Source organism: Thunnus albacares, chromosome 4 (assembly GCF_914725855.1).
Source record: "Thunnus albacares chromosome 4, fThuAlb1.1, whole genome shotgun sequence".
In the NCBI taxonomy this organism is placed as follows: Eukaryota; Metazoa; Chordata; class Actinopteri; order Scombriformes; family Scombridae; genus Thunnus; species Thunnus albacares.
In genome coordinates this window covers 24,649,288-24,660,244 of record NC_058109.1, presented here as the reverse complement: position 1 = coordinate 24,660,244, position 10,957 = coordinate 24,649,288, and the positions used below count along the sequence as shown (strand labels likewise).

The 10,957-nt window shown below is 43.6% G+C and overlaps 1 protein-coding gene across 4 annotated transcripts in view; it reads left to right on the top strand.

Annotated features, from left to right (window-relative positions):
- The first annotated feature begins 2,614 nt into the window (after positions 1-2,614).
- LOC122981275 (calmodulin-binding transcription activator 1-like) overlaps positions 2,615-10,957 on the top strand; it is a 58,277-nt gene continuing 49,934 nt past the window's right edge. For all 4 annotated transcript variants that reach the window (XM_044349925.1, XM_044349927.1, XM_044349924.1 and 1 more), the window contains exons 1-3: positions 2,615-2,701; positions 4,809-4,904; positions 10,575-10,678. In XM_044349925.1, the coding sequence (XP_044205860.1) occupies positions 2,677-2,701; positions 4,809-4,904; positions 10,575-10,678 (225 nt within the window). In that variant the 5' untranslated portion in view covers positions 2,615-2,676. The remainder of the gene's footprint in view (positions 2,702-4,808; positions 4,905-10,574; positions 10,679-10,957) is intronic.

The window sequence follows — 10,957 nt, the reverse complement described above, 5'->3', positions numbered from 1 at the left end:
TGTAAAGTGAGGGTAGATATAATTTATCTTAGTTATTGTAGTTGTGGTGTGTTTGTCCAGTCACTGCATGTTAATCAATACCTGACAAAAGAAGTAGCTTTACACATACAGAAGTAAAAGTAGCAAAACCACAATGTAAACATACTCATTTAGCTTACAAGTAAAAGTTTTATTAAATCTTTTACATACTTAGGCCTAAAAGTACATACGTATTATCATCACAATGTACTTAAGTATAAAAAGGAAACATACTCATTATGTAGGATTCCCCCTCTGATATAGGCTATACCAATTGTAGAAAGGCTAAGCAGGCTATTTTTTACTGAAGTACTGTAGCCCACTTAATTACAATTTTGAGGTAGCAGATACTTGTACTTGACTTTATTTCCATGTTATGTCACTTTATTACAAATACAATGCTTCTCTAAAAGTTAAACCACAAAACAATATATAAAGTCATTTAAATTAGCTCCACTTTGACCAGCTACAATATTAAAATGCTGCTCACATATTTTGCATCTGTAATAATAATCCAGTAACAAGAATCCAATAATGAAAATGAATAAATGTATATAACACTGGCAGGAGTGGTTCTGCTGCATGGCTACATCTTCTATACTGTTCTTTTACTTTTGGTACTTTAAGTACATTCTGCTAATAACACTGTTACACTGAAGTCACATTTTGAATGCAGTAATGGAGTATTTTAAAATTATGCTAACTGCTAGTTTTACTGACTGCAAATAAATTTGAATGATAAAATTGCATTATCATACTGATTCATTAACATGTAAGTGGCATGTTAATATTTTAAATACTCAGTACTGCTGATAAAATACATAATTTTTATTATATGTTTTTGATGAAAATTGTAATTGGACAAGTTGGCCTAACAGGTACCTGTCAGATAAATTAATTGGAGTAAGTTAAAAAGTACAGTATTGTGTTGGTAACAACACTTACACAAGCACTGAATATTTGCTGTAGATATTACACCACTCTTAATTGGTTATTTGTCATAAATTAGATACCTGGAAATTGTACTTAAGTGCAGTTGGGTAAATGTACTTTCCACCACCAATACACCACTACTTTAAATCAAAGTATAGTTTAGTATCTTTGTTCATAGCATACAGTATGTAGTTTTTATTTTAAAAAAATAGTATCTGCCAACCTTTATGCTGTGCATATGACATGATAATTGAATTATCAATGTGCATGCAGCATAATTCCATCTATCGGACAAACACACACTGTTTTGAAGGTTTAAGTTAAACCGACCTCATTTTTGGCTACATCTTCTATACTGTATGTTCCTAATTGTCATTCACTCTGCTTCAACTGTGTGGATGCCAAGAACCTTGTGTGCCTCTGTACTCAGATGCTACGCAAAGCATACGTAGTTCAAGACGAGCCATTCAAAACCTCTGTTTTCGGTGAAGCATACCTATGGAGAGGATTGTCTCTGTCAAACACAAGGCTTTGGTGCAAAAGCGATATTCCACCCCGAGGCACAGAGTGACAGTGTGGATTTGAAAAAAGGAGAAAAAAAGGGTCTCGGTTAAGCCATGAAGGGAAGGGACTATTTAGTGGGGATGCCCTAAAACAGCAGAATTATAAATAGCCTATCAGAGAGAATAGCCTGTTGTCTGCACGTTATAAACTTTACTTCCCGTCGGGATATTATAGCAACGATACAACGACTTCCTGCTAGAGCCAAAAATAGGCAACAACAAGGGCAGGCGGGGAGGGGGTGGTGGTAGGGGGGATTGGGGGGGGGGGGTGAAACTTCAGTTCAATAACATGGCTCAAAGGATGCAGGTAGCGAGTGCGCACAGCCTGTGTAGGCGCGTGTGGAGCTGTCCTTTCAGCACCGCGAGCTTTCAGCACCACAGCGAGTGACAGCACCCGCCAGCCCACGCGCGTCTGAAAAGTCTCTTTCAGTCAGGCAGTTCTTTTTTTCCCATCCAAATTCAAGGGGAGCTCATCGTTTATGGCGAGACGCGACCTTACATCGCAGTTTTCTTCAACAGTCCGCTGGGTTTTTGCATGTGAAGAAATACACGACCTGTACGTTGTGTGTGTTTGTGTGTGTGCGTGCGTGCGTGTGTGTGTATGTGTGTGTGAGAAAGAGAAGAAGAAGATGATGATGATGATGATGATGCTGTGGGAGGCTGTCAAGGTGTCCTCGAATACAGACGTCGTTCAGTGACGTGAGAGAGAGAGAGAGAGAGAGAGAGAGAGAGAGAGAGAGAGAGAGAGAGAGAGAGAGGGAGGGAGGGAGAGAGAGAGAGAGAGCGTGAGAGAGAGGAAGAGTGCGCGTGAACGTCGGGGGGGTGGGTGGGGGGGGAGGCGGTGTCAACGGGAATAAACGGAGGGATGGAGAGTTCCGCGAGTCACCATCACGGATCCCCGCTGTCAATCATCACCATTTGAACCAATCGCCTCGGTGAACGCGGCAGGCTCGTCCCCCGCACCCCTTCTTCTTCTTCTTCTCAGCCCCGCCCCCCTCCTTGAGCTGTCCTCTCTGTCTGTGCACGCGCGTGGTCCCCCCCCCGCCTCCCCCCTCCCCATCACTACCACCTCCTCCACCACCACTAGGTCGAGTCGAGGAGGAGGAGGAGGAGGAGGAAGAGGAGGAGGAGGAGGAGGGATGAGGCGCGCGGCGGAGGGGAAATGGCTGCCGAAAACAAGCCGGAAGGTAAGAGAGAAATAACGGGGTTTTTTTTATTTGAGGTGGCAGAGTCCTGCTATTTAGGGTTCAGACGAGGCGATGCACGGACGGAGGCATAGAGGAGGAGAGAGATAACTGCGGGGCTTTCCCCTTTTCTTCCAGCCCGTCCGTCCCGAAAACACGGAGGCTGGTGCTGAAGCGGAGCACGGTTAACCGACAGCATATAAATAACGGAAGGAGAGTTGTCCTGTCGGTGGGCTCTGAGTGAGGGTAGTTTTTTACCGTCCGATGCGCGCCAGCGTTTCCCCCTGAGTAGCTGGGTTATGAGTGCTTTTTAAGCGGTTAGCATGAAAAGGGGAGATGGGGATGAGAGGATGAGAGTGGTTCACGCTGAAGGAATTCAGATGCTCCGTGTGTGTGTGTGTGTGTGTGTGTGTGTGTGTGTGTGTGTGTGTGTGTGTGTTTGTGTGTGCACGCGCTTGTGTTTATCTGTCTCTGTCTCTCCTAAACCATAAAATAAACCACTGGATTGTCTAGATTCCCCTTCCTGACAGGCACGCAACCTCCCAGACCAGCTGTGCATTCAGTCACAATCCAGTGTGTGTGTGTGCGTGTGTGTGTGTGTGCGTGTGTGTGTGTGTGTGTGTGTTTATGTTTGTGTTGATGTGTGGTTATGGTTGCTAAGGCAGTGAAAGTGAGAATCTGGCTGCATTTAGGTTGGAGATGAGGGGGGGTGGGGTGGGGGTGGAGTGTATGTGTGTCAGTTTTAGGTCACATCATGTATGAATCTAGTTAAAAAAATTTAAGCCCTCAACTAAACTCTTGAAGTCATTCTCATCACACACGGCCGCTATTTAATTCAGACTGTTATTCATTCATTCATGAATTATTTAAGGAATGACCAACATCACCATGGCAATATTATCTCTATCTCAACTCATGGGTTAATGAGATCTTTATTTTTTTCTTCGTGTGTTTGATTTGTTTATAAACACCTCCTGGTTGTTAATGTGTGTTATGTATCACTTTCGTTTTCTTGCCTCTTCAGAGTATTGGTATCACAGACGCCTATCAAGCTGATAAACATTATGGATGAGACATGGTTCCTCAGCAAATTAAGAGTTAAAATGACATACAGCACTGAAAATTTGCTGTTGACATCAGTATTATAATAAGACTATTCTTAATTGATTATTCTGATCCGTCCTCAACAAAATGATATTGAAAACGACAGGGGGATGGACTTTTAACGCTCTCCCCACTAGGGGAGACAGGATTTCTCTAAGGGCAAATTTTTGGAGAACTTGAACCACACAAGTTGGATCATACATTTATAAAATACATTTTCAGGACCACAGCACTTAAAGTCAGACACACATACGCGTGCAGACGAGCAGGCAAGCATGCAGTGTGTAGCCAGAGGCAGAGAGAAGGCCGTGGGTTGAGAGTCCCGTTGCGTGAAAAGACTAGAACTGTAGATGAGACAGAAGGCCCATGGGCAGATCAGTACCACATAAATATAAAACTACCCCCCTGCCCCAAACACGCAAACACACATTCACAGCATGAGGAGATTTTTTTGTCCATTGGCCCTCAGTGTTATGTGTAGAGAGGATGTAATAATTTACGAGCCTCAGCCAAGCTGAATGAAAGCCAAACGAATCGCGGCGACTGAGGCAGGAGACAGCCATCCACTCTTTCCATCCCCTGGCAGATGTGCGTGACTCTGATCAGCAGAGTACACCAGTGGGCATGAGAACAACATCCACCATATAGCCTGGAAGACCATCTCCCTCTGCACTGGTTGGTCTACTTTGTATCATAGCAACAGTGGTCAGGGAAACAGAGAAATGATGAGAGAGAAGAGAAACTAAAGCCGGGTACAAGTTAGTCACACACACGGAGGCAGTGTATCTACTGTGGCCAATCGATCAGGGGACACAATGGATGCAAGTTAGTGGATCAGAAAATGGATCAGCCCACATGCATATCACTTGGAGTTTTGTCTCTGGGCTTAAGAGGAGGAAGAATGAGGTGAGGTGTACAACTGCCAAGGAAACCAGAGTCTGGAGCGTCTGCTAAATATGTCTCTGTCTTTGTCTCTTTCCCCCTTCTCCTTTTTATCTCTTTGTAGGACTGAAGAAGATAAGAAATCCAGAGCGAATGGTCAGGATTGCTGTTGGTTACACAGGACACACCCCTCCCAAGAGTGACGACACTGACGCCAACAGTAAGAGCCACACAAATGCTTCTCACACTGTTTGTGCGTGCATGTGCGCATTGTGTGTGTGTGTGTGTGTGCTTGTGTGTGTGCGTGCGTGCATGAGGGTGTTTAAGTGTGGCGCGCACATTTTGTCTGTAGCACAGGGTGACTCTGGGAGCAAGTATAAAAGCCTTCTGGCAGAATGATGTGATGCGGGAACTGAGGTCTCCTTCTCATCTGCTCTGTTACAGATCACACTTACACATACGTACACACGCAACACACACACACAAAACAAACACACACTCTATCTCTGTATCTCTCTGCTGAGACGTCATTCCAATTCAGCTCTGTAACACATCATGTTTATTCATGCATGCCGGTACAGTATTAGCACACACACACACACACACACACACACACACACACACACTCAACTGCACATAGCCATAGAAAGTCACAGAGAAGGCAGCGCTTATTTTGGCTATCAGTAGTTTATTGTCATACCTAATCTGTACACATGGCATTATGTATCTCTAATCCTCAATGGGCCTGGTTAAACTAGAAGTGAGATGGAGTGTGTAATCTGGGGTCGTCGCACGGTTATGTATTTGTGTGAGTGTGTGCCAGGCTGTGTGTGGATCGCCGTGGTGTGTTAGAGGGACTATAAAGACAATGATTGCTTTGATTGGTTATTGATTTCAGAGGACATGACGCAGATGCATGTGTGTGCCCCTCTGCCTCTGTGTGTGTGTGTGTGTGTGTGTGTTAGGTGGACACTTTGGAGGAAAATAAACAGATGTGAGGAGGAGCAGACAGACAGGGTGCTTTGTGAGGTTGTGGTGGGGGTTATGGGTATGGGAGGGGGGAGGTATGTTGAAACGCCCCCCCCAACCACAACACACACGCACATACACACCCCCGCCGCATCCCCTTTTTCATCTCAAAATGGCCCCATAGTTGCACCAGACCCCTCTTAGTTTGTCAAAAGGGGAGAGAGGAAACAAGACAGTCACAAATAAAGACTTAGGAAATCTGAAAAGCAGAGTAGAATAGAATAGAACAGAGAGTTCTGTTTGGGATGGCTGTTTAATATGAGCTGAGACTTCCCGGGCCTATCCCTGTCTCCTATCTGTTCTCACGTCCCAGCTGGAGGATTACTGGAGGAAAAGTTTATCAGCAGAATGATAAAATTAGCATGCACGCCCATCTCTCTATCCCTCCCCCCCTCCTCCCCTCCGCCCCCTGCTCTCCCTCTTTCTCTAGTCTCTCCCTCCCTCCTCCTGCACTCTCGCTCATCCCGTGCTATGCTCACCCCTTTCTTCTCCCTGCCCTGGCTCTTCTCCCTCCTGCCCTCCCACCCTCCTCCCTCCCTCCCTCCCTCCCTCCCTCTCTTCCCTCCCTCCCTCCCTCTATCTAGCTGCTGTGCAATGAGCCTTTCTTTCTGTCACATTAATTTCATCCCGAAAAGGGGGGAAAATGTGAAAATTTCCCCTGACGCCTCCTAATATCAGTAGGGGGAAGAGTTAAGAGTTGCATTTGGAGCGTTTTTCTTTCTCTTTACTGAGGAGAGTTTTATAATTAACTGACAGCCATCTCACAAGGGCATTGGCTTGTTTCTGTGTTAAATATGGAGATGACAGTTTTATGAGGTAAAATATTCATCAGTCGCAGGCCGCTCTTCTCTGTGATTCCAGTCTAAATTATGGCATTTGATAGGCTACTAAAGCAATGTTTCACTTTGGTCGAACATTTTCACTTTTTAGCACGCATACCTCTGTATGACTTAATGAGCCATCAGTTTCACATTAGCATTCAAGCTTTGTCACTTTGGATTCTTTTTACTAGATTTGAAAGTGAGTGAGTGATCCATGTACAGTTATTGTGGCTCACTGCTTAAGGACTTACATGAAGCGATGCAGGAATTGAAATTATTTTATTATTTAAAATACAAATATAAATGTGAATCACGCTGTATTTCTATATTTAGATGTTTTTTCCCCTGTCTCCCAGGATGGTTCATTTTCCTGGGTAGCCAGAAACTAAAGAGAAGTTTTTGCCCCGTGTCACACCACAATACAGCTCCACTGAGAGTCATTTTGAACAGATGGAAAAGAGGATTGTGACAGCACACAGGCTGAATTTTTTAAAACAGAGATGCATTTTCTGTTTCGGGGTTGTTAGAAATACAAGATACAACTCTTTGGGTTGTAAAAGCTCACAAGCATTCAACAAATCTGCAAAGTTGGTCCTCCATTCCTCGTCAGCAGGGAGAATAAATGAGAGAATAGGTTAAGATGATGTTCATGTCCATGAAGGTGTGCTTTGAAAGGGATTTCAGTACCAAGGTCACTGGTTTAAAAAAAAAAAAAAAAAGAGTCACTCTGGGACAAATACTGTGATGTGTGTTCTTTGATCGCCGAGCACTGTGAGCATATGTGTGTGTGTGTGTGTGTGTGTGTGTGTGTGCGCGTCTGTTTGCATGTATGAGCGTGCATGCGTGTGGGTGCGGGTGTTTGCGTGTGTGCCGACGCATGTGCAACGGGCTTGTTTGATGTGGTGGTTCTGGTACATTTCAAAGGCGAGGCTCTGATGAGAATTCTTCAGAACAGCAGGGGGAGGGGAGGGGGTTATAGCCAGGAGGGGTGGGGTTTAAACGCTGATTGGCATTCATAGCAGAGACGCTGGAGTGCTGCTAAAAAAGAAATTAGGCTTTAACTAAGCTGCACCATTCAGCTGTTTAACTAAGCTGCTGCACCGTTCAGCTGTTTGAAATTCTGTCTTCTCAGGCCTTCTATTAATAAATGCATAATTGATTAGGGGGAGCATACGTGCCTGAACACACTTCCTACTGACACAAACACACACATGCTCAGACACCTACATACTCACATGAGCACACACACACATAGACCCCACTCCCGTCCTGCTACAGTACTTTTCTCTCATCTTGTATTTGTGTTACCTTGTTCCATCTCTTGTCCTTGCAAAAGTCTCACTTTCTAATTCTTCTCTCTCTCTCTCTCGGAAGTTTCTTTTTTTTTTTCTTCATTAACTGTCTCTAGCTCGTTGTCTCCCTGCCTCTCTCCGTCTCCCGCTCTGACCCTCCCACCCCACCTATTGCTCTTTTTCTCTCGCTCTGTCGTCTGCCCTCAGGTAGAGTATAATTCCTATCTTCCCAGGGGAGTCATGAATGGACGCCCTCTACTCAAATGCTTATCAATAACCTTTGAGTGCTTGCTCTCTTTGACTTCTGAGCAGCACACCCGTTGGGCACGCACTCACAAACAGGCACACACACACGCACACACACACACACACCAGGGGCTCTATCTTTGTGTGGACGCTTTGCGCCGGGGAAATGGTATTTTCCTGAGGCGCAGTGGGATTTTTTTCCCCTCACCTGCGTCTATTCAGTATTTTGGTGATTCTCCATGCGCCGCAGTGAGAGAAGAGGCACAGAGGGGGCAAAGCCACCATGTTTTGGTTGTGGTGCACTCTTATTGATCTCTACAAAAGTACAAAAACCCCTATTATTCATGTTTTGCTTGTCTGTTTCACTTTTGATATATATTCTTCTGCCAGTAGCCCATATTACAACGATTTTTCAAATTTAAGGCTGGCAACATTCCCTATTTTTGTTATTATCAATATATCCCACGAGAAGACCAAAACCAACAATGTGTTAGACTCTCTCTCAATACTTTCTGACTTTACTGCCCTGTCTTTGACACTCATCTACAATCCATTGGTTCCTATTGAAGATGTAAATCCAAGTCATACAATAAATATATATCGGTTTAAAAAAAGAGAAAGTAAATTCCTAAAACAAGCAAATGTTATTCAAACAGAAACAAAAGTACATATAACTATTTTTAGCCACAGATTTGATGTGTAGGTGAGTCATTTACAACAGCAGGATGGTGCATATGGGATCAACTCAAAATAATTTACAGCGCCCATGTTCACTTTAATGAAGAAACATGTCACCAAGTGCAGTAATGTGTGTTCATAGTTTTTGACAGCAAGTAGAGGTCAAGGCGTAGCTACGGCGATGGAACCCTATAACGCTTAACTGTTATACAGCTTAAGCTATATCAGGCTTTGGCAATACATGCAATACTTGTAAGTAGCGTCATTTCATTGCTGGCTCTGTTCTTTTTATGGGATTTGTTGATAAGGCAATAATACCAAGAAGGTGAGGGCTAACTGATTTTTTACAGTTACCTCACCTGTGTGTTGGTGTGTGAATCATTCCAAATAAAACTGTTCATCATTACACACCGAAAACATGGTGCTCTAAGGATTTTCAATATGTCCAGAAACATGAATTCAACTTCAAATTAAATATCATCTGCTTGTTGCGGCATTTCAGCTGCTGTAAATTTGTGACCCTCCAGCCCCTAAACAAGAGTGTTCGTTTCCTCTCTGGAGGAGTTAGTCTGGAGTCTCTGCTCCATTACTAAACTGTCTGTATAACACTGTGGGGAGAGCATTGCTTTTAAAGGGGATAAGAGATGCCCATGTGATTGACTACAATCGCTACCAACCCCAAATGCACAGATAATGTATGATAATGGATTCTAACTAATCCAAATCTGTTTCTTTGTGGGCCTCAGGTGTGCTGTGCACCTCCACCTACTGTTCAAAATTAAGTCTGCTGCCACTCCCTCTGTGCACTTAACTGTTCTTTGTACCATGCACCTTGATTGATAAAATTAGCAACCATACAGTTGTCTACCTCACTCCATGTCACCCATAAATTAAAAACATATAATAAGATGGGTTTACATTAAGATGCCCTGGAAATATTTGATTTAGTTGGTGTGCAATGTGATTGTTTTCTCTTGTTTCTTTAATTAGGTTTAACATGCTTACTGGGACATAAAAGATATCAGCCACAGACATCTTTTTTCACTAATTTGCCAACAATTATTTGCTGTATTTCTGATCAATCTAAAATAACCAGAAAATTATCAAAGATCATTTTCTTTTAACAAAATGATTAAAGCCTCTGATGTCCTTCAGAAGCCTTAACAAATTCACATGCTTGAAGGACCATTTTGCCTCTGGGTAGCCAGGGGGCGTGCTCTAGGTGCCTCTCAAAAACAAAACTTTCTTGTTCACTTTGCTTGTACTGCAAACTACCTAAGTTTCCAACAACTAAAATGGCATCACAAAATATGAGTGCAGAGGATGTTATGGAGGAGGATACATTTTACAGTGTTTTGGCTGACTCGGATATTCAGCCGTATTTATTCGAGCCAGAGTATACGGCCGAAGGAATGCAGCGTAGAGAAGCCGAGGCTGCGGCTGCATTTGGGGGTTGGGCATCAGAAGCTCGTGCACAATGCATCCTGATACATATAGGCACTCCGCGAGCAGGAAAACTCAGCTTTCTCAGTCAATATAGTGCACGCTGAGCAATTTATTGCTTCAAATTGACTCCATTTACCATCAAAACTGATTGGATAGCCACATAAAACGTGGCAAAATTTCCCTTTAAGGTCACATCAAGTCATTAAAATGCTACTCAATAAAAGCTTGCTATTATTTTATTCAGCCAGATCCCAGAGATGCTGCGTTTTGGTATTCTCCTCTCACTATGTCTCTGTGTCTGATGAGAAATTTCTCTCTTCTTCTTACTCATCCCTCATTTATCTTCCTTTATCTTCACCCCCTCCCCTTCTGCTACAGATGAGCCGGGCCAGCTGAAGATCTACCTTCCTAAGAAGCTGCTGGAGTGTCTACCCAAATGTTCCTCTCTGCCCAAGGAGCGCCATCGCTGGAACACCAACGAGGTGAGACACACTCAAAATATGCGTGACAGTGAGATGAACTCAGTTTTGGGGTTTTTTTGTTTTGTTTTTTTTTTTGTTGTTTTTTTTTGCTGGTGACTCATCTCCAGCTAATGTCACATTGAGTGATGAAGAGGAGGTAAATAAAGACAAGGGCATCCTTTCATTATGGGACCCTAAAACAGTGACACGAGGAAATAAAAAAACAACGTGAGCTCACAGCCAAAATCCCACCGACAGTACCTTCCATTTGGCACATTGCTGTCTATTTCACTTTGTAAT